We start from the raw sequence: 24359 nt of genomic DNA on the forward strand, positions 1-24359 counted from the left end.
ATTCTGTTGGGTTTTTTCCCTCCTTTGTAGTAGAAAAAGGTATGGGGCAACTCTCTGGGTCTCACCGGCTACATGACTTGGATCTGGTTTATTTCCCAGTTCTCATCCTGAAGTATTCTACATTGCCAAGTTCTCATCTGAAACAAATAGTGAAGGTGGTGTGTTATAGTAGTTAAATGCACCAAACATCAGTGCCTAAACTTACTACCCAAGGCATACCTGTATTCTAAATAATGCATATTCTCATCAGTAATTAAGATTATTTCCAGTTACTAAGATTATTTACAAGCTTTTTTAGTTCTTGCTTGTCTGCATGGAGCCTCAGTGTGTGATTAGGGTCACCCAAATGGAGAAAAAAAATAGCCTACCTTTTTGGCATACTTCTTTTGGGATTTTTTGGGGGGAGGTTGAATTTGATCAGGCTGTTATTAAATAGCATAAGAATTTTGAAAATTATTAGGCTATGATGAAATACGTGCTATTCAGAAGTAAATTTTGCATATAACCATGATCAAATTCTTGTTGCATTGTCATCTGCTTCTCTGCACCCACTGCATACTTGTGATCTCATGCATTTTGCCACTAAGCGGGCTTCTGGGTCAAGATCCAGGGGAAGTCTCATTCCTGAATCAGAATAATTCAGGAATAGTAGGACCTTGTGAGGCCTCTAGTCCAGCCCCTTGCTGAAAGGAGTGTTAGCTGTGGGGTCAGACCAGGCTGCTCAGGGCTTTGTCCAGTTGGGTCTGGAAAACCTCGAAGAAGAGTATTCTCATTTCTGATGAGATATTTAAGCTGCAATATGAATAATACTTTACTTCATTAGTAGTAAGTGGGACACCCAAGAAGAGAAAGATGAGCTTTTAGCTATACAGTGAACTTTGACTTTTATTATCATTTGACTGTAAAAATGCATAACTGCTTCATTTTTAAATAAGACCATTACAGACTACATAAAACATGCCTAATAGAGAAGAAAATCAAAAGCTGTAGTAACAATAATATTAGTATATTCTGGAGGCATTCAGGTTATAGAGTGTTAAGGAGGTAAATGTGAATAGATTTTTTTTAGACAAAACTATGCTTATATTATTTTAGAGGATGCTAGAATGTAATTTTCTTGATGCTTTTACCATATAGTACAGCTCTCCAATTTTCCCTTATTTTAATTTTGTTTTTACACTCCATTTTGTATTACAGTGGTAAAATTAAAATGGCTAATAAACAATGACTGTACTGAAAGAACCATGGGTATTTCTCTGTAAGACACTGTGTGTTCGTACTAATATATACGGAATGTATGAAATATATACATTATATATGCAGTGCAGCATACCAATACAGTTCTTTTCTCTGTACTGAACTGTATTAGTTCAAATTAGAGGTACTTTGCTTCTTAGAAATTTGTCTTCCAAGTTTTCAGTTATCTTTTAGTTTTAAATGTTTTTCTCAATTTTAATAAAGTAATTACTCATACAAAACCTTATGTTCTTAAAATCAAAGTTAAAATGTTGTAAATATTGAATTGATATTTGCAGCTTGCCCAGCTACAATGTGTCCTCCTCTGGCAATATTGACAACTCTGACATTTTTGTCATGATGTTTCCAATATTCAGACATGAATTGATAGATTTTTCTTGCACTGTCTTCAGTTTTATCTTGCTCTCCATCCCTTTTTGTAAGTTTATTAATCTATGAACTGAATGATAATTCTAAACTGCGATATATTTAGGTATAGCTTGATTTTATGGTTTTGTAATTCAGTAAATATGATTTCTGCCCTCAGCAGGGGGAGGCCCCAGCTGTGCCCTTACCCAGCAGCGCAGGGGCTCAGCTTTGCCGTGGCCTGAGCAGGGTGTTGCTGGTTTAATGCCTGCACTGGCCCCAGTGACTGCTGCCTGCCCTGCTCCAGCTTCACCCCTGGGGATGGCCCCTCTGGGGAGGGGGTGACATCCCGCCCAGCAGTCACTGCTGGGCAAACCATAGCCCTTCGTGTACGTGAGGCTGGGGTGCTGGCAGCCACCGCCAGGCTGCAGCTGGCAGCCCAGGAGAAGGAAACGGGCTGTGACAGGGAAAGGTGTAAAGGGAAACCCAAGCAGAGCCCAAGAATAGGGAAGAAGAAAATATCAACATCATGTTCCTTCAGACAGAGAGGAAAGAAATTCCCCACCAGGCACATTACAGTTGTCTTGGCAAAGACATCATGATGCTGGCAAATCCTTGCAATGCCCCTCCCTCCACCCCCTATTTACAGTTACTGGGAGAAAACCATAGTGTCACACTTTAGACCCATAGGGACATTTGAAGCATGAGCACACCACCAGTGGGAAGGGTTAGATACTGGCAAGGCTTAGGGCAATTTTTGGTATAACCATTTTAACAATATTAATATAATTGCTTTTCAGTACTGATAATTTTAAGTATCAGTCTTAAAACATTAATAGGACTGTCATTAAATTCTAGGCTCTCTGTATGCTATGTTCCCTTTCACCTGTCACAAGATTATGAATTTTTGGATTTCCGTTATTTTTAGTAGAAAGTGTTCAAATCACTAAGATTTGATGCTATGACTAGGCACAGCAGTAAGCCGAGAAGTAATTTGCTTAGGTAGATTGCTGCTTCTGATGGTCTCATCATGCTCCAGTCCAGAGTTCAAATACCTAAATAACAGTGCAAGGTACAGGTGATGTTTTTGTATTTAGTCCCTCTGGTTCTTGCATTCACTTTTAAATTAAATGAGCAGATAGGGTTCTCAGAAAGCATGCATGCATATCTAAGATCCAAAATTGATACTTAATGAAAACAAATATCTTAAAAGTTTTAGACCAAGCAAATTAATCTGTACTTGTCTTAATTAACTTGATTTCCTGTGGTCTAATCTAATCTGGTAAAGTTCTCTTTGATTTCACATCTAGAGTGGAAATCAAACCTTGCCTAAAGAAAGGAAACAATATTTACTTCAAAATAGTTTGGAACCACTCAAATTTTCTGCAGTCCTGTCAGCACCAATTTAACTTGACTTAATATAAGGGAAGTGAAATAATTGCCTGAAATAAATCTATTACTGACACAAAATACAATAGAAGTAGAAAATGTAAATCTCTGGTATTAGTCACTATGCTATAATAAATCTTTCTTAAGATGAAATCAACAAAAACAAGCTCAGCAACCTTATCAGCCCAAGTTTTTCATGCAGCATACTTAGAAAACTTTTGTTACAGCTTATTTACTCAGAAAAGGCTGAATGAGGCAATACTAAAATGATGTTAAAAGGACATTATGCTGTTCACAAGATTAATGTCACTGTGACAAAATGAGTACTAGTTCTTTGCAGTTAGTTATATTAAGAGGCAACATATTTCTAGATTTGTAAGAGGCTTGGTTTAGAATATGATGGTTGGGGCATATAGTATCAAAGTTAATTTATTGGAGATGAAAGATAAATTCTGCTGAAAAATGTCTTCTGAGGAGATTAAAGCATTTATTTACAATGTGGTTTTGTACATATGTGTATTCAGAAAATATATTGATTATAGAAAGTATTTAAAAAGACATGGAAATAAGTTTATAGCTGGTAGAAATCATTACTATATTTTTTCAAGATGCATCTTCTGCATCTTCCTGTAATAGGTGAAATACCTGAATTTTTCACCTAGTGATCATCCCAGCTTGGTTTTGCTTTAATTATGAGATCCTGTTGCATTGTTTTTCTATATACCAGTTTATGTTTCCATTGCTTTTGATCCCAGATAGCTCAGCTGATGTATTTTTTCCTCTTTCTTGTTTTTCCCTCCTGTGAAAGGTAAGAATGATCAGTTACCATTCTTGATCATGGTCAGGATGGAACATGTTTGAATACATATTTTCTATCTGTCCAAATGAAGATTTTGAAGCTGTAAATAACTACTACTGTTAAGTATCCTATTCTAGTGTTTTTCTACAACTTCTGTTGATGTTTTATAATTGTGTACGGTTACATATTTCTTGGAGTTATGTCAGTAATGAGGACAACTGTTAGATGAATGGTGGCTTAAGAAAAATTAAAGTTGAAGAAACCCCACTAGTTAAGCCCCTATAAGCTCATATAAGTATGGTACTAGGACCTGAAATTCATTTACAAATGTAGAGATTTTTTACAAGCATTGTCATTATTGTTCACAATTTCTATGATATATAAGCATGTTAGAAAATATTATTGCTCCTCATTTTCTACTTCTTCTGGGGTTTATCACTCTTATGCTGAAACTATTTAGCAAACGAGTTGATTTTTTCTGTAATTTAAATATGCTCTGCAGTATGATTTGTAGTATTTCTGTTTATGTTTAAGTTGAGCAATATTTTTATTTCTTAGGCTTACGCTGTACAAACTTTACCTATATATATTTGGCTTCATTATTGGTTATACATTAATGTGCATCATGTACATCCATATGATAAATCTATTAATTGATCTTTTGATTAACGTCTATGTGCTATGACATCTCATGACCACAAATAGTTGTCAATAGTCTATCATATTAGCTGATACTAAAATTTACTTCAGTGAGGGAAGAAATAGGTGTTGCTGAGCGATTCAGCTGATGATGATGAAGGGACACGTCTCCTCTCTGTTCTTTCTCTTTTCAACTGGATATAAAATTTTCAGTTACCATAGAAGGGCCTACTTTTTTTTTTCCTATATCATGTATAAATTAGTATACTGTGGTAGTTTACTATTCCTTTCCATTTTCAGGTACACCCTCAGCAACCAGTAGTTTTTTGTCATGCGTTTGTTTTTCTCTTCCAGGTAGTATGACTTTGACTTTATTTTTACACAAAAATCTGGGTTTCTTCCTTTTCTTCTCCTTTCATACTATCCATTATCATAAACTAATATATTGAATTTTTAATCTCATGAAACAGCACTCAAGTGTCTTTATCGTCTCCTAGAAAAGAAAAAACTGATCATCTTCCTCAGTCTTTAGCCTAACAATCAAATTATTTTTTATTTGGTAATAGATTTTTTATATATTTTTAAAATATGTGTAAGTTCTAATATGACTTCTAGGACTAATAAACAAATAAACCAGAATATATATTTTCAGAAATCAAAGTATTTTTATTCTCAAGAGATGTAACACATAATCACAAAAGCATCTGAATACAAAATGTCATGGAAACATCAAGCTTACTTACCAAGAGGGGAGGATCTAGAGATTATCACTGCAATTTCCTGCAAAAAAAAAAAATCATGGTATTTACTGTCTAAAAAATTAACATTTTGCAAAGTTATGTGCATGCAGTATAAAGAAACCAACCCGAAAAGGGTCTTAAATTAATGAAGCTGAATAGTTAAATGATTTAAAACGAAATAAATCATTATGTACATTGCCCAGACTGCAGAACTTGGCATGAGCACATCAGTCATAGGCAAAATGCAAAAATATGTAGAAAAACTTCAGGCTTGTTCTTCTTGGTAGTAGGATGATGTGGTGATTCATGAGAGGGACTCCGTATTCATGCACGGCGAAGCCGAAGCTGTTTATTAGCAAGAGATTGCCTTAATATAGTCTGCTTCCTGAGCTAGTGTTTTTCCCTTCTCGCTGCCTCCGAATGTGTACTATCACACTAGCTCCACATATGGTATAAACATAGATAAGCGCGCTGTCCTGCTTCGGTGCTCCAGCTGTGCCCCTGACCTTCTGTCCCACATACCAAGGCCTCAGTTCTGTGTTTTTGTGGGTTGTTTATCTATGCCACGGCTTGCATCCAACTAGGGCGATGAGATCTCCGGTGCTGTCACGGGAGGTCACATTCACTTATTCCACAGGATGAAAGCTTAAAGAGAGTACAGCTAAGGATGCTTGTGCATCTCAGAGATCACACATAAGTCAGAGGTGTTTGTTGTATGGTCCATTCTTATGTTCATAATGTCTGCTTTCAGCCCTATTCTGCCCTTCTGAAAGGTAAAAGCTCCTGAGGAGCTAAGGTTTTGTGACTATGACAGTTTGCATTAAAAAAAAAACCAAAACAAAAACCACAAAAAACTTCTAGGACCCACTGCCATTTCAAACTTCCTTCTTTCCTGGGCTGAAATACTTCAAGGATCAAGTCTAGTATCTGATTTTTCAGTTTGTTAGGTGCACTACAGCTTGTAAAAACTCAGATGGGTGTTGGGTGGATGTGTTTCAGAGGGAAGAAATGCAAAAACTTAATCATTTTTTTAAGAGAAGGCTGAGAATAAATGCCCAATGATCAGAAGAGGGAGAGAACCTAGGCTGGATCTAAAGCTGGTGGGAAAAATCCTTTACAGCAGAGAAGGGTAATTTCTTATTTGAGTTTACAGTTGAAAGGATGAAAGTCTTGATGGAAGATGTGACAATCTCTAGATTAGGACGTAGGTGTGGAATTGTGCAAATGAGCTCCAAGGAAGGCTGAGGCATCCCCAATTTCGTACTTTGAACAGGGACTGAAAAAGAAGGCAGGTTTCAAATTAAATAACAGTCACATTGGAAGAGAAGGACAGACTGTCTAGGTCATAGTCATGAATGATTACCAGCCTTTTTGTGTCTACAGTGTGACAACTTATAAATTTAGTACATCTTGCTCTTGGAAATAATTTAAATTAAAACATTTATTCATATCAGAATGGATTAATCCAATGATGCTAAGGGCTTAATGCCAGGGACATATTTGGCCTGATTTGTTCAGAGGATATTAGAATATGGGTGCTGAGTTTAAAGAAGAAATTTTAGCATGTGAATGTAAATTATTTTTAATAAAACCTAACAGAAATATTTCTAATTATTGCATTTTGGCAAGAACATTTGAACTAGCTCTTACCGTTGAGCAAATTATTTTCTTTGTTATATCTAATACTTCAAAATTACATTATTTTTATTTAGCTCTTTTTAATTTTTTTTCCTCTGTTACATATATTCATTTTTGTCTTTAAGCCTGTGGTACCAGTAATTACTGTAATGGTTGTAGTATGTATTCATAGCAAATCTCAGAAATTCCTTTTATGGTGGGAATGACAAAATGGACTTTTAGTCCCTACCTATGTCTAAAACTTCAACACTGGCAGGACTAAAAGTCCATTCTGCCTGACATAATTGCTAAAGCTTTCCTAGTAAGGGCAGAATATGGAAATATCACTAGAAGGTGTTTCTGTTCTTTTAATCAGATTCAGTCTTTCTTGGCAGAATCGGATCTTAATCACATCTCATGATACCTGTTTTTTAGAGAAACTAAGCAAAAATTTGCATTTCTCTAGCTTCCCATGTTGTTCCCTTCATGAATGTTGGTTCGTGTATTTCAGATACACCTGGAGATTAAAGATGCTTCACCACATTAAGCAAAGTTATTAAGTAAAGATCGCCTTGAAAATTGATGTACAGTGTTTCACAATGTTTGGACAGAAATAAAGGAAGACTACTGCGATACGTTCTCATTGAACTCTAAGCAGTAGGAGAACTGAGGCTGAGAAGAAAAACTTCATTTAAGGAAACACTGTTTTAGGACTTGTGCTGGTATTCCAAAAACTCCTATACACACACCATTTAAAAAAAAAGAAATTGTAGATTTTAAAAATGTGGAGCAAGCTGTATTACATGGATAATGATGTTTACAGCTGACACTAGGAATAGGCTTAATTTCCCCTAATTTTAGTCCTCTAAAAACTAGGCAGCTAGTCCAAATTACTCATTTAATTTCTTTCTGCAGTCATTGCCACCACTAGGACATTCAAGGTAAGTGGTGTCCAACACATGATACAGGTCACTCTTCAAAGCCTTTTCTCTCTTTATCCATTTTAAAGTGAATTTAGACACATATCTTAAACTAGCTGCTTATTTTACAATAGTTGAAATTTGGGATGTATTACATTCTGACTTCCCTACCACAGTATTAGCTGAATTCTGCTCTTTTCACTGCCACACAGAAGTTGAGGAATGGGCAGATACATTCTGCATACTGTCATTTCCACAAAATGAAGTATTTGTAGAAAAATAATTGTACAAGTTTTTAATCTTGCATAAGCATGCCCTGTCTAGAATACTAAAAAACATTACTTTCTTCATTTTACGTAGTTACTCTGAGGGTTTATTTTTTCATTAATTCATTATGAATATTTTACTGGATTGTCCAAGAGGAGGTATGCAGGCCTTTACAAAAGATGTGAGATCGTACAAGAAAGAACCATTTATTTGCATTAACAATATGTATAACTAGTTCTGATTTGGCACTTTGATCAAAATTTTACTAAATTCATTGCTCTCTTTTTTCCCAAATCAACCAAGCAAGTGTTTGGGCACTTCATTGGAAGTACCCTATTAATTTTGTTTTCTTTTAAGAGCTGTTGAATATTTGATTGGCATTCTGTGGCATTTTATTTACATGTTCTCTTTTATTGTGACTACTGAATATATTGTCATATCTTGTTTAAGTCTTCAAGTTACAGGACAGCAAAATATATAATCTCCATGTTGAATATTTCTCCACAGTTTGGTAATTCTGAGTGTGTAATTCTGAATACTGTATTTTTTAAAAAAAGAAATAACTGCAATGAGTCCTGTTTTTAAAACTCTCCAAGGTTATGATTTTAAGGTTTTTTTCCAGGAATGAAAGGAACATATGAAGTATGTTTTTCCCAGTACGCCTTGTCTTTTGACACATAATTTTTGTAATCATTTATTGACACATTAAATTTATGCACTGAGTCTTCTTTTCCCACAGTCAAGTGACAAATTTTCATTGCATTGCCGTTGCATTCATTGAGCTGTTCAGGCAAAAATTTACTCAATGACATTTAGGTAGTAGATCGATGTAGCATAAACAAGAGCACGTGAGGAGTGTAAACCAGAATCTATTTAATTACAAGATGTTAATCATCTAAAGGAACTATAATTTTTCCTTTCTTAATAGATTATGCAGTAATGGAAGCACATGTGCATTGCATTCCATTGCATATATAGAATAATTATCAATGATTACTTTAACCCTTAATCAGTCTTTTAGGATCAATATATCAATATGTGTCAACCTCTTCAAATGAAAGGCTACAGCCACTGTGGTATCTCAGCCAAGCTTCTAATGGGTTGATTATGGTCAGATCAAATTTCATTAGGTGATTTTGGAACCTGCTACTGGTATATTGCTGAACTAATATTTAAATATCTTACTAGCAACATATTATTTTTTAAAATATAATGTAATTTGATTTCAGGCTTATTTCCTTTAGTGACTGTATTGCACCTATACAGAGGATAGAAAACAGAAGCAGTGGAAGGTAGAAGTAAGAATGAACTGCGTTGCATTATTTATAAAGCAAACTATTTTAAATAATAAAAAACTGAACAGAGTTATTCTAGGGTTTGCTTTCTTCAAGATCAGAAATATCTGCCATAAAATTTCATAAAGTCCTAAAAGTATTTTTTAATTATTAGTGCTTTCACATATATCTCATTATCAAAAGCAAATCAGTAAATTCAAACTGAGAACTTCTAACTCCTAAAATACAGATCTGCACCTCCTGAGTAACATGTGGTTAACTAGGAAAGTGAGTTTTTAAAACTTGTATTGTTTTAGTAAGAGTACATAGTACAAAACCAGCAGCAGTCTGTGTACATTAATACTACCAATTTCATGAATACACCCTCTCGCTAATTCAGTAAGTTTAAAGTAGTAAGACTTCTTAGGAGAACAGGCTTTTTTGGTTGCATAGGGAGCTAATACCATTTTTGATCAGCAGTGTTGGAAAGGTAGGAATGAAACTATGATTGAGTGGAAGTACAGTTGGTTATGAGAGCAAAGAATGGAATTACTCATTTATCGAAAAAACCTATAACCGTGGGACTATCACATTTGAAAACTCACAGTCTTTGCTAAATGGCCCAGGAAAATGAAAAAATCTACAATAATGAGATTACCTTTCTTTTTTGTAGTGGTGTAGAATAGAAATACGATGTTATAGAGATGCCCTCACCATTCTGATACAAGAGAAATAATTACTTCAGAGTTGCAAGTGAAGTTGAAGTATATTATTGTGTAGCTCTACCGTCCTGCCAATGCTTGTGAAGCGTTCCTTGAAAAGAGCAGATTAAGAATTTTCTTCCGTAATGCTGATTTACAAGGAAAATTGCCTCTTTGATAGTTACATCGTCTACAACAGAACAGGTGAACTTGGCTTCTCTGATGCTGAATTTAGATTTTGGCAATATATTCACAAAATACCTATTTCTGAAAGTTTTAAGTTCTTATATGTTGTGATATCTAATAGGACACCAGTGATCCAGAGAGTGTGACGCTGAGAAGTGAGTGTCCAAGGAGCATGAAAGATCAGAGCTGTTTGCTGATTGCTTGCATGGGATGGGGGATAAACAAGTGTCAGAACTGCCTTCTAATTTGTACCAATACATAGCTCAGCATAGTGAAAATACCATAGTGTCAAAAGCTGGTCAAACGTGGAATCACACGGCAGCTCCCCTCAGCTAATTTTCCTGGGGGTACCAGGCCAAGTCCAATCTCCTGTCCTGCGCTTTCCACCAGAGCATGACTCCAGTGCTCTAGGGCTGCTGGGGCTGAGGCCACAGACTTCAACACAGAATCTGGGATGTTGTATTCTCTTTGACTCCATTAGGAGGCTGATAGTATATTGTGAAAAGAGCAGTTTCCTCAGATGTGTACAGTATATTTACATACTTAACATTCATATTAATGTGAATATTACACTACTGATCTTCACTAGGTACAAATATTCCCCATGATCTTAAAGTAACATCTGTTTGTAGCATGTTAATAGATTTACTGCAAATGCCTGATTTTGATCTTTGGCTGTATATTTACACATGGACTAGACAACGGTTAGGGTCCTCTGTGCTTCTTCCTTGTTATGAATGCCTTCCTTTAAAAAGCTGCCAGCAGCTGGGTGCATAGTGTCATGGGCTTATCCATGGCCACGTGATCTGAGGTGCTCCAGCTTGGCCTTGTCCACAGCCACAGATGCTTTGAGGTGTATCTTCTCCAACGTGGACTTATCCTTGGACCACAATGCCTTCAGAGGTATACCTGGCACGGATGTATCCAAGGCCACAGACTCTTCAAGATGTACCTGCTCTGGTGTGGGCTTATCCACAGCCACAGGTGCTTCGGGGTGTCCTGCTCCCGCATGGACTCATCCACAGGTCACAGTCTCTTTGACTCGAGTTCACACTGGAGTTCCAGCCTGTCCGGCACAGCAGCACAGAAACAGCAGCGGGGCCCTGGCCATCTGCCAGCCCAGGCGCCTGCCCATTGCTGTTACCAAAATGTTCCCAGGCACAGCAGAGTAAGATAATAAACAGTACAGCGAGCAGTGAAAGCAAAAAGCAGCCACTAATGAGCACTAGACTCTAAGATACAGTGGGGCAGTCAAGCCCCATGGCAAGCATAAGAGCCTGCCAATTAATAGCCTACCAGCAATAACAGCTATAAATTTGATCTAGCACATTCCAATCTATTCTGTCATTATGTAGAACTGTTTGAGCCTCACGGTGGGTGCTAAAAACGACTCTTGTGGTTTAATCCCCACTGGAAACTAAGCACCACGCAGCTGCTTTCTCACTTCCCCCGTGGTGGGATGGGGGATAGAATCAGAAGGGTAAAAGTGAGAGAACTCATGGATTGAGATAAAGGCAGTTTAATAGGTGAAGCAAAAGCCATGTGCACAAGCAGAGCAAAACAAGGAATTCATTTACTACTTCCCATCGGCAGGCAGGTGTTCAGCCATCTCCAGGAAAGCAGGGCTCCCTCACACGTAACGGTTACTTGGAAAGACAATTGCATCAGTGCTGAACATCCCCACTTTCTCCTCCTTTTCCCCAGCTTTATATACTGAGCATGACATCCTATGGTGTGGGATATCCCTTTGGTCAGTTTGGGTCAGCTGTTCTGGCTGTATCCCCTCCCAACTCCTTGTGCAGCCCCAGCCTACTGGCTGGTGGGGTGGGGTGAGAAGCAGAAAAGGCCTTTATTCTGTGTAAGCGCTGCTCAGCAATAACAAAAACATCCCTGTTTTATCACCGCTGTTTTTAGCACAAATCCAAAACATCCCTGTACTAGGTACTATGAAGAAAATTAATTCTATCCCAGCCAAAACCAGCATACATAGCGATGATAAAAAGCTATAGGAACATTTAATTTACTCTTCAAATTTGTGTATAATATTGCTGGTTTGAGTTGAGACTGAGACACTCAAGTAAATACCTCATTACAGAAAGGCAAGAAATGCCTTTCATTTTTGTTGTGAAATGGAAAGCCAGAGGAACTGTTTTAAATTCTGGTTTCTGGATACTTTCTCTGCTCCAGGGGAGGACTTCTTGTCTTATGCATTCTTTTCTTCTCGTCCACACCTCCCCTGGCCCATACACCTGAAAAATTAGGAGAATATTCTTGCATTGACCCTGGTATACTGGCCTCTAGTCAGGGCCTTTTCTGCTTCTCACCCCACCACACCAGTGAGCAGGCTGGGGGTGCGCAAGGAGCTGGGAGGGGAAGCAGCTGGGACAGCTGAGCCCAGCTGACCAAAGGGATATTCCATACCATAGGATGTCATGCTCAGCATATAAAGCTGGGGGAAGAAGTAGTAAATGGTACATTCAGGGTTATGGCATTTTGTCTTCCCAAGGAACCATGACATGTGATGGGGCCCTGCTTTCCTGGAGATGGCTGAATGCCTGCCTGCCCATGGGAAGTGGTGAATGAATTCCTTGTTTTGCTTTGCTTGTGTGCATGCCTTTTAGACTGCCTTTATCTCAGTCCATGAGTTCTCTCACTTTTACCCTTCTGATTCTCTCCCCCATCCCACTGAGGGGAAGTGAGCAAGCGACCGCATGGTGCTTAGTTGCCTAACAGGCTGACTACAAAGAGTCCTAGGTATGTGTTGTTTGATAATTTGTGTTTTGTGAAGTACTCTGGGATGTTTAGATGGAAGATGTGTAGTGCTAGTTTGTGGGAAAGGTATAAGCAGAGAAGTACACCACCATGTCTCTCATGATGAATGTCTTCAATAAGATTTCAAAGAATTTTACATGTATCATTTACTGAAAGCCCCTGTATTTTAATTTCAGTTTGAGAAAGTATTACAGTTAGATCACCACCAAGACATTAATAATTTTAATTCTGTATTACTCTTACAGGGAACCTGCGTTATTCATCTTTCTAAAAACTGTGTAAAAAAATTCCTCTTGAAATTTCCATTTCTTGTTTTAACTATTTTGCTTGCAATTTGGCTATCAAAGCCACAATTACAGATGTTATCATTGTAATATATTGCAACATAACAATTTTTTTTCAGCATTTGCACCTATGGGTGGTTCCAGTGGGATATTATTTATCTGTGAATATAAGAAACTATATAAACAATGTATGTAAATAAAAACAATTTCTGTGGAATTTTTAATAAGAATAGATAAACGGTTTGAGTTTAGAATTTAAAGCGTAGTTGTATGTTCTGTATTTTACACAGGTGGTAGGTGTGAAGTAAATATAGACGAATGTATATCTGCTCCTTGCCTCAACAATGGAAGTTGCATTGACGACATCAGTTCCTATAAGTGTCACTGTAGGAGAGGTTTTGTTGGAACAAACTGCGAGATAGATGCTAATGAATGCTTGCCAGATCCTTGTCTTCATGGAAGGTGGCTATTTTTATTTAACTATTATTATCTCTAATATAATGCACCTAACTAGCAATATTTAAGATTTAATGATATGGGAAGCTTGATAAATACACTTTTAATTATGCTCTTCCATAAAGTAAGAGCACAAGCACACTTAGAAATGACAGATGTTGCCTGCTTAAACTAATGTAATATACTGTTACATTATCTCAATTTCTCTTTCATTTTTGTTCATTAGCATAAACCAGTTTTCAGTATATGTGGATTAATTAGAGTTTAATATACTTAAAAGAGAATCTTTAGCTGTTACCTGCCAACAGGTTGAAATGGGAAGACATCTTTTAATATGAGAATCAGTATCCTTATAAAATGCCTCAGCACCTACAATATACATATCTGAAACTCATTATTAAAACTAATTAAAAGTACGTTATATCAGACCGCTGTTTTGAAATGTATGGAATGATACTACTAGTGCTGAATCTAGAATTATGTAGCTTCATCTGAATAACATTGTTTTGTATTTCAGGTGTATAGATCTCATTGATGGATATCAGTGCTCTTGTGAATCAGGATGGACCAGCTCAAGATGTGAGATAAATATTAATGTATGTCTTCAAATTTTATTTTAATTATAGGGGAAAGGGTAATAAGCCACTTGAAACTTATTTAAGTAACTTCTGAACAGGTTATTTTATTGAAAATGCATGACAGAAATTCAGTTGTTACAAATCCATCTGAAAAGCTCATTATTTGTTACTTACATGAAACAGCATTAAAAAAGACCATTGAGAAAATGTCTGAAGAACTTCTACAGGTGACGTTTGAATGATAAATCTGAAAAGCCACAGTCAGCTAAGCCAACATTACCTGAAAATCAGTTATCCCTCAGTTCAGGATGGTTGATGTAACTACCTAATTTGCATTGTGAGCCCCATTTGCCATAGCTTAACTGTATATTTAAATAGTAAACCTCAAAATGCAGTGTTCTACACTGAAAGTAGGCATGACTCATTTTTAAAATTTCAAAATCCAGCTAGTTGTAGAATTCTGTGTGCAGGGGGTTGACCCTGGCTGGATGCCAGGTGCCCATGAAAGCCACTCTATCACTGTCCCTCCTCAGCTGGACAAGGGAGAGAAAATATGACAAAAGGCTCATGGGTCGAAATAAGGACAGGGAGAGATCACTCATCAGTTGCCATCGTGGGCAAAACAGACTCAAATTGGGGAAATTAGCTTAGATTTATTAAAAAATCAGAGTAAGGTAATGAGAAATAAAACAAATTCTTAAAACACTTTACCCCCACCCCCTCTTTTTCCCAGACTTAACTTCACTCCCCATTTTCTCTACCTCCTCCCTGCCAGCAGTGCAGGCGGGTGGGGAAGAGGGGTTGTGGTCAGTTCATCACACCCTGTCTCTGCTGCTCCTTCCTCCTCGGGGAGGACTCCTCACACTCTTCCCCTTCTCCAGCGTGGGGTCTTTCCCATGGCAGACAGTCCTCCGTGAACTGCTTCAACGTGGGTCCTTCCCATGGGCTGCAATCCTTCAGGAAGAGACTGTTCCAGTGTGGGTCCCCCAGGGGGTCACAAGTCCTGCCAGCAAACCTGCTCCAGCATGGGCTCCTCTCTCCATAGGACTGTGGGTACTGACCAGATCCTCCTCCAGTGTGGGCTTCCCATGGGGTCACAGCCTCCTTTGGGCAGATCCACCTGCTCCGGTGTGGGGTCCTCCACGGGCTGCAGGTGGATATCTGCTCCAGTGTTAATCACCCTGGGCTGCAGGGTCACAGCCTGCCTCACCAAGGTCTTCACCACGGGCTGCAGGGGAATCTCTGCTCCTGCGCCTGGGGCACCTCCTCCCCCTCCTTCTTCACTGACCTTGGTGTCTGCAGGGTTGTTCTTCTCACATATTCTCAATCCTCTCTCCAGCGGAAATTGCGCAGTGTTTTTTTTCTCTTTCTTGTTCTCCTTTTGTATTTATGTTATCCCAGAGGAGCTACCACTGTTGTTGATGAGCTTGGCCTTGACCAGCAGCAGGTCTGTCTTGGAGCCAGCTGGCACTGGCTCTGTTGGACATGGGGGAAGCTTCTAGGAGCTTCTCACAGAAGCCACCCCTGTAGCCCTCCCGCTAGGAAAGTCTTGCCATGCAAACCCAATATACTTTGGCTTAGACTTTGGTGTACAAAATACACTGCCCACTCCCTCCTCTTAAGTTCAAGAATATTTTTGCATTATCATGGGGAATGGCTGTGGATCAGAAGGCATCTGTATGTGTGAGTCTGTGCCATGAAGATTACTGTGGTCAGCAAAACAGCTTGTAGAAGTTGACTACATCTGGTGTAACAATGACCAGCCCCTACAATGTTGGTCACCCTTTGGTGAAAGTATTGAATTGGTTTAGACTTTCTAAGGTTCTGTGCCAAACAGTTCAATCGGATCTTGTAATGTGATCCCTTTAAATGTATTTGGTCTCATGAGAAAGCCTGGCATGAGATCTGCCTCCCTTTGGGTTACCTGGCTTCTAATATTGTGCTTCTGAATTATCAGAAACACATTCCAAAATGTTATCCAAACTTCTTTTGAACTTCTGTATGCATGTAGGGACCTTTCATGATTTTTATATATGTCTGAAAGTACTAGATAACTAAAAATATCTCATATTACAGAAAGGAAGTGTGGTCTATAACTTTTCTGTTGAAAATGCATGACAGTCTCACACAGGAGTAAATCTAGCTGGAATATTATCTTCCAACTTCCTTTACAGAAAGAAGTCAGAAAATAAGTAATTCAACTCAACAGAGTGTGCATCATGATATGATATTGCAAATCTGTATGATTATCAGCTGTTGCCAATGCTAATAGAGAATACCCTTGGGTAATATTTTCTCTAGCAACATCCATGATTTACACTTTCCTCCATTTTAAGAGAATGAGAGATTAAATGACCTGTAGACAACTGCATAAAATCATATTCAAAAGATAACCACATTTCATACTGAGGTGTTTGAAAATGCATAGATTATAAATTCATAGGAAGAAACAATATACATATACATCGGACACATAAGTCTGTCAGAACGATGGCTTCATTTTTTGTTATTCATTCTATTTGCATGCAGTGTGATTCCGAGATTAGACTATGCTGTAGGTGTCATATTTTAGAGGCTCCAAAACTGCATTCACCCTGCTTAGATGTATGACATGCCTACGCAAGTCTTAAAGCGATCAACAAGGCTTTCTGACTGTGTAGGGGTGTGCATATCTAGATAATCATGGTAGGCTCGTGCTCTGTAATTGTTTCCCTCTAGAATAACATATTTAAAAAAAAAAAATAATCAGGAATTAATCCAGGTAAATACACTTAAGTATTTTCTTCACTTGAAGATACATTTCTTTATATTAAGGTTTATGCAACTCCATAGAGCGTGGGTGCCAAGGATTTCTTTTAGAGGGGGGCTGCAGGGCAGCCTCTGTGAGGAGCGGCTGGGGCTGCCCCGTGCCGGGCACGGCCGGTTCCAGCCGGCTCCAACCCACCCACCCCAGGGCACGGCCGAGCCCCGCAGCCGCGGTGGTGGAGCCTCAGAGGAAAAGTAAGAAAGGGTAGAAAACACTGACCAGCGGAGAGGAGTAAGGAAAAAAATGTGTAATAACTCTGCAGACACCAAGGTCAGTGAAGAAGGAGGGGGAGGAGGTGCTCCAGGCACGGGAGCAGAGATTCCTCTGAAGACCCTGGAAAGAACTCTGGTGGAGCAGATATTTCCCTACAGTCTGTGGAGAGGACCAGCCAGAGTAGATGCCACACTGCAGCCCATGGAGGACCCTGCTCCACAGCATGTGGATATTCGCTGAAAGAGTTGCAGCCCATGGAGTGCCCACACAGGAGCAGGCTCTGGGCAGGACCTGCAGCCTGTGGAGAGGAGCCCATGCAGGAGCAGTGTATGTTTCTCACTGTCCAAAAATCTATTTCTAATGGGCAGTAACTTAAATGAGTTTTCCCTGAGTCAAGCCTGTTTTGCCTGTGACAGTAATTGGTAAGTGATCTCTCTGTCCTTATCAACCCATGAGCTTTGTCATCTTATTTTTTCTTCCCTTGTCCTGTTGAGGAGGGAAAGAGAGAGTGTCTGGGTGTGCATTACACAGCCAGGTAAGGTCAGCAACTAAGCTGATTCAAATAACCAATTGAAAAATGAAATATATTTATGTGTGTGCATATGTAAATATTTCCCTAGACATACTTGGACTTTTTAGATTTTTCATCTTGGATTTTTTCATCCTCTGTATGTGTTGTAATATAGTTTGCCAGAAAATACACTTCAAGACTTTCTCAGGTTGTCTAATACTTTTAGGAAAAAAATAAGCACTTCATATCTTTATAGATACAACCTATAACTTTTGCATATCTAATATGGAGTGTGGATATTGGAACTTTCCCATCTACTACAATTTCAATTGTTCCCTCATTTATAGATTTCATTCCAGGAAGACTAAGAAAAAAAAGAAAAGGATTATTTGCAATACACATTATTTCCTTTGGCATTTGCATATTTTTGAAATTGTAAGATGAATGTATAGAACTGAAATTGATATTTTCTCTCTGCTATAGGTAGACAGAGACTGCTAAGATGGTCAGTATGATATTAATAACAGACATTATTTCATACTTATTTTGTCTTTTTTTTTTTTTCTATGACTGATGAGAAGTCATTTGCAATTGTGCTTCTTCCATGCTCAGCTAAGGCTGTCTCATGCTGTCAAAAAGGGAGCAAAAAGTGCATTGAGGTTTTACGCAGGAGGGTATTCAGCTTGTTGGTGCTTCTGCTTGTATCTGATAGGATGCTGTGATCAGACTGCATCCTGGGATGATTTTGTCTGGTTTTACTGATCTTTTCTCTCAGTTTTCATAAAAGACAAGCAAGGGGGAAATCAGGAGAACCAGCTAATCTTCTAGGCACACAGCTGATGCACATGTGGAGTCAGAGAACAATATTCTGCTAGTCCAAGCAAATAAGCAGTTGTTCAGGACTTGCCAGATTGCACGAAAGACTTGAGACTTGACAGCCATGTAATTATCTGTAATTTGATTGGGAAGAACAGTAGTATTCAGCTTGCCTAACCTGAGGTGTCTTTATGAAAGCTAGTTGTCTGTGGGCTTACTGTAGTCAGTGAAAATGTGGTGAATATTCAGGGACATCTGCAGAGCTGTTCAGCTGATTTTGAAATGGACATTTGCATTTCGTTAGTGAGTCAAGACTCCGCTGACCATGATGGCTGGGTCCTAATGGGCTATAATAGGTAAACCAGAGAGTAGAATCCCCTCCCCAGAATTCTCTCTGTATACATGCAGCATATGCGTGTATGGCAAACATTGGTGAATGTACAAAGAGCCTCAAATGAGCTGGATGCTCTTGTTTGTGCATGTGTAGGACTTCTTCACACTCTTGAGTACTTTTAACCTATTGCTAACTAGTTTAAAGAGGGTTGAGCAAGATAAGTAGTTTCTTCAATGAAGCTAAACTAGTGTAAACTTCAAAAAAATAATGTAGTTTATGCTCAAGATGCAGATAGGTAAATCTAAGGGTGGGAGGAGAGGAAAATAGCCACTTTATCCTACAAAGCACAACAGGGGTGATCAGCCACCCATGGCACAATTTCAGTGTGTGTAACACTGCAAGGACCTCCTGGCCCTGGGGTAATAAGTTTATTTTAAGTAGCAGTGACTGAATTGGAGATTCTATTAAATGGGGAAGTAATAGAAAAATAGAGAATAGAAATAGGAGAAGTAGAGAAATGGTTGAGACCTACAAGAATGTTGCAGAGGAGTTTCACCTCCGAAGTGGTAAGCCGTCTGCTTCTAGAGAGTACAAAAGCCTTGGGGAGGAGGACATCTCACTGATAAGGATATTTCTGATCTCTTAGACAAGAAAAGCTTACCAACTGATATCACAGTATGCTCTTGTATCAAGGATGCTCTAGCAACAGAGTATCTTAAAAACCAGGACTATTCAATTTTTAGCTAGCCAGGTAGCTGGGTTTATGACATCAAAGAAGCCTTGGGTACAAAGTGATCTGCTTTGCACCTGGAAAGGTAGTGTGTCTCTCAGTATCTCCAGAGGCATTACCTCAGTGTACTGGAAAGGAGCCAGTAATTGTGACCCGTGATGATAACCAGCAATGGAGGAAGGTGTAGGAGGGATGTTCTTGAGGTTATAAATTCAGGCTGGGCAGGAAAATGAAGTGTAGGACATGCATGTAGCTTTCTTTGAAAGGTAGTTCCATGTGAGACCTGAGAGGCAGACAGAGGTTCAGCCCCATTACATGAGTGAGTAATATGCTGGTATAGACAAAAGGAACTCAAATGCAGTTGGAAATGGAAAACCTTTTAAAGTTGGAGGAGCCTGTACAAGAATGGATTGGACTTTTATCATCATGGAACTGGGCTACTGAATGAAAATTAAAATGATTGTAGGGGAATATTTAAACTAGATGCTTGGGAAATGCTGCCAAGTATAGAAGAGCATGTTTAAGAATGACAGGACTTAAAATCTCAGCATGACTGATGTTCAGCATGGCTGTGAAAAGACCAGCATCTGGCTCAAGAGGTGTTAATGACAGAGGTGATGTCTGTTAGTGACTGTAATACAGCTAGGTTTATGACTGTAGCATGAGAGAGTATGCCAAATAAATCCAGCAGATAGACATTCAATTTCAGGAAAGGAAACTATGTAAAAATGAGGTGGATTGTCAAGTATCTTAAGAGGAGCAAGTCAAAACCACAAGAAACTTACAAACACACTAGGGGCTATTAAACAAATAGTATGTTAAAAGCCCCAGTAAAATATGTGCCACAATTCAAGAGCACAAAGTGGTCCAAAGCCCCTGAGTGACTTAAGGAGAAAACTTAAGGATGTCACAGGGAAGAACTGGCATTTTAACAAATGGAAAGCTTGCCCACATGGGAAGAACAGAAAAGTCCATAAAACACATTAGTTCAAACATTGGCAGGAATTGAAAAAAGCTAAAACACGAATTGAACAGTGCTTTGTAAAGGATACTCTAACTTGTAAAAAGCTCTTCACAGCTGTCAAAACCAGGAAGCCAGGTAGGGAACTGGTGGGATTGCTTGATGGCTAAAGTGTAAAATGGGCACTCAGGGTAAGGCCATAGCAAGAGAAGCTCAGTGAATTCTTTGCATTTGAGGAATGCCAGAAGGACCTCACAGAATGGAGAGAGTGAAAAAGTGGTGGATAAGCTTCAGTGTAAGATAATGTATCTAGGGGAAAATAGCCGAGTACTTACCTACAGCTGAATTCAGAACTGTCAGTTACAACTCAGGAAGGAAGACTTGGAGCAATCATTGATAGTTCTCCAAAATTGTTGTCTCAATGTGCAGTCACAGTGAAGATGAACAAAAAAAACCCACTGGGCATGATCAGGAAGGATATGGCAAACAAGAGAGGGCATGGTATTACTGCTGTATAAAACCTGAGTGGGCTCACATGTTGGGTACTGTGCACAGTTCTGGACCTTGCATCTCAAGGAGGATGTAGTAGAGTTAGAAAGGCTGCGGAGGGCAACAAAAGTGATATGTATTTAATAGTTGTCTTGTAAGGAGAGATTTAAATGGCTGAAAGCCATGGTTTCCCAATTCCGAATTTGGACCAAATGTGATTTGAAGAGAAGACTGAGGGGACTGTAATTAAGGTTGAGAAAACTATGGCAGTGGTAGATAAGCTTAAATGGAAAATTTCTTCACCAAATTCTGTAGTAAAAGAACTGGAGGGGACATGATGAAAATAGTTGAAGAAACATTTGGGGGAAATAAAAATACTTTCTTTCACAGAAGGCAGAGAGCCTCTAGAACTTGCTGCCACAGAAGGCTGGGGAGGCAGTTGGTCTCTTACTAGGTTCAGAAAAATTAGGCAAGTCAGGGACAACAGGTCCATAAATGTATGATAAATTAACCAGTCAGGGAAGTAGTGATTATCATGTCTGATTAGACAGTTCTGCCTGCTGGGAGGGTGCATGGGACACACACTGTAGGAAGTGGCAAAGTTCACGTAATTTCCCTACAGTGGCTTTCTCTCCACCACTGTTATGGACAGAATACTGGGCGAGATAGAGCACTGGTCTGATCCACTATGTTCCTGCTCTGTATTGTTGTCCAAAGAATAGGTGTACTTCTATTATTTTCTCTTCTTCTGGTGTCCATAATGCAAAGTTTCAAAGCAAAATATTTTGGGCATTTTTAACTCATTTTGAATTGAATGGTGTTGGATAAAAGCAACATTCTGAAATATGGAAATAAGTTTTTGTGGTTCATTCAAAAAAAATTTGTATGTATATTTAATCCACCAAATGAAAAAGCTTTAGAAAGTTAATAATTAAACAAGATGTATATATGATGATATTAACAAAAATTTTACAGAAAAAACCCCAGAGTAATAATGCTGCTGGTTAGAAAAATACACTTTGTTTGTAATTTTGTTTAATGTAAAATAGAAATAGGCATCTGGAGCATTCATCTCAATTGTTAATGTAAATCTCAGGCTTTTACATGGTAGCAACACTATTGAGATTTATCCCAAAAGTAAGAGTGCGCTTCAAACTCCCACAGGAATGGAAAAGTCCATAACTTTGTGAACCACGCAGTTTAAACTAAGTGCTATTTCAAACTTAGGAAAGGAAACCTGGGCCTTTTGGTCTCTTTATAGCATTTGTAATTAAATCGGATGGTTGCACATATGATAAATTATACTGTGGTAGAATATCTTTGAAAAGAACTGGATATGTATAGTTTCTCTCCAATGCACTGAACCATGGCTGTTTTGCGTAACTAGGAAATCATATTAAAATATTAAATTGTCCATTTCCTATGAAGTAATACTGTAAACTTAGGCTTTTTTTTTTTTGTAAATCTAGATTCAGGGTGCATTAAAAACCATATGCATACCATATTTTGTATGTACAACACCTTGCTTTAGCACATGAATTGGTTTCCAAAGCACTTATTTACAGCATTGATTTCCTTTCTGCCTACTTTTTTTTTTACTCTAATCCAAACCCTTAACCACATGGCTCTTGTTTATCACAAAAACCTCTGGTTTTGAGCTGAGAATAATTTTGCCCTCAGTCCTATCATTAAATGACTGGAAGCATGACATCTGAAAGCATGTTTCTTTTCTGGTGCAGTATCTATCTTTGAATTTCTTTATCTCTTTCTTTTCAACTCCATCAAATTCAAGTTTTAAAGCTCTGTTTGGTTCTGCCTTCTATAAGTCAGTGACTTCTACCTGTAACCCAGTTTTCTCACAGATACCAGGATGCCTCCTTCCACTCCCTGAACTGGTGTTTAAGGCCACTACCTTTTTCTGTTTCAAGCCTTCACTTAGAGTTAATCACTTCATAGTCGTCTACAAAGAAATGAAACAGCAAATGCTACTTGGGGCTTTATATGATAAGTGTTCACAGGAAATTAGACCATAAAACACACCACACACATACAAATATGTAAAAAAGTAGGTCTGAAAATAGCGTATGTATGTTTGCAGTCTTCATAGGGGATTTGCATGAGTTTTTAGTCCGCATTGTAATTACCTTTTCTGATACAAAACAAAACTTCACTTAAATAAAAATACATCTATCATGGCAAATATTTTTTGCCTTGAATCTCTTGTATAGAAATAAACTCTGAAGTGTTGTTAGAAATAGTTTTTTATTTCCAATCAGAATTTCCAAGGGCTAATGAAAAGTAGTCCTTTCTGTAGGAAAAGGAAAAAAAATTCCTAACTTCTAAATTGCACTTCTAGGTTTTGTTTTAAGAAACAGAGTTGAACTTTCAAATAATATGTATTTTCCCTATTTTTATTAATTTGCTAGAATGTGTCCCTTCATAATTATTTAAAGCTATGGATTGTGACTGTGGAAATTATATAGTGTGATATGTAGAATGTTGGAACATCTTAGGGTAGATGTCAGTATGGACCCACAGGTTTGGATAAGGGAGCACTATGCCTTGAGTAAAGTGCTGTGCCTTTCTAGGTCAGTTGCTGGAGTCCAGATTTCACAACAGTTCCCTGCCAGCAGAACCAGTGGACTGTTCCATGCCAGCTGGGCTCTCTTAAGGGACAGTTGTCCCTTTCCTAGTTCAAACAAGATTTACTACACCATGACATTCAGAGAACAAGAAATAATAAATTATTGTGCTCTAGTAAATGTAGTGGATCTTGTTTTGCATTTTTTGAACTAAGGATTCTCAAACTACCCTTAAAAGAGTTGCATAACTGGAATTCTTAATACTCTATCACCTTTTTCCCTTGACTTTGAAATTGTCTTGCTATGCTAAGAAAATCAATGAGGACTTACATGTATCATAACAATAATTCAATAAAAATAAAGCAAAAAAAATCACTATTCTGTTATCCTGTCAGAAGTCTGTATATTCCTTTTGTTTACAGCACCATGGAAACTAATACTTATATTTATCTTACATTTGCTTAAAGCGTATGTTCTAGAGATATATCCAGTCTTTATTTAAAAACATAAGGAGGTGGAGCATCAACTACTTTTGATAGTTTTACAGTGGCTGACCCTCAGTACTGAAGTTGGACCTTATCTCTAGCTGGGTATATCTAGGTTTGGGGATCCAGGTAGTTGTTTTTGTACTGACTTTCTCTGAGAGTTAAAATACTTGTTAATACATAATACTTCTTGTGAAAATAGCTATGC

At 38.2% G+C, this 24359-nt stretch overlaps 1 protein-coding gene and 1 long non-coding RNA gene across 2 annotated transcripts in view; one reads left to right on the top strand and one right to left on the bottom strand.

Annotated features, from left to right (window-relative positions):
- The window catches only part of EYS (eyes shut homolog), an 888772-nt gene that overhangs the window by 364175 nt on the left and 500238 nt on the right, over nucleotides 1-24359 (top strand). The window contains exons 21-22 of the mRNA XM_064448569.1: nucleotides 13481-13652; nucleotides 14164-14242. Of these exons, the coding sequence (XP_064304639.1) occupies nucleotides 13481-13652; nucleotides 14164-14242 (251 nt within the window). The remainder of the gene's footprint in view (nucleotides 1-13480; nucleotides 13653-14163; nucleotides 14243-24359) is intronic.
- On the bottom strand, nucleotides 872-5618 carry LOC135312651 (uncharacterized). Its single transcript, XR_010372295.1, has 4 exons — nucleotides 5364-5618; nucleotides 5173-5209; nucleotides 3637-3790; nucleotides 872-2657 (listed from the first exon to the last, which is right to left on the bottom strand). It is a non-coding gene; the product is annotated as an uncharacterized LOC135312651 (long non-coding RNA).

This window comes from Phalacrocorax carbo, chromosome 3, assembly GCF_963921805.1.
Source record: "Phalacrocorax carbo chromosome 3, bPhaCar2.1, whole genome shotgun sequence".
In the NCBI taxonomy this organism is placed as follows: Eukaryota; Metazoa; Chordata; class Aves; order Suliformes; family Phalacrocoracidae; genus Phalacrocorax; species Phalacrocorax carbo.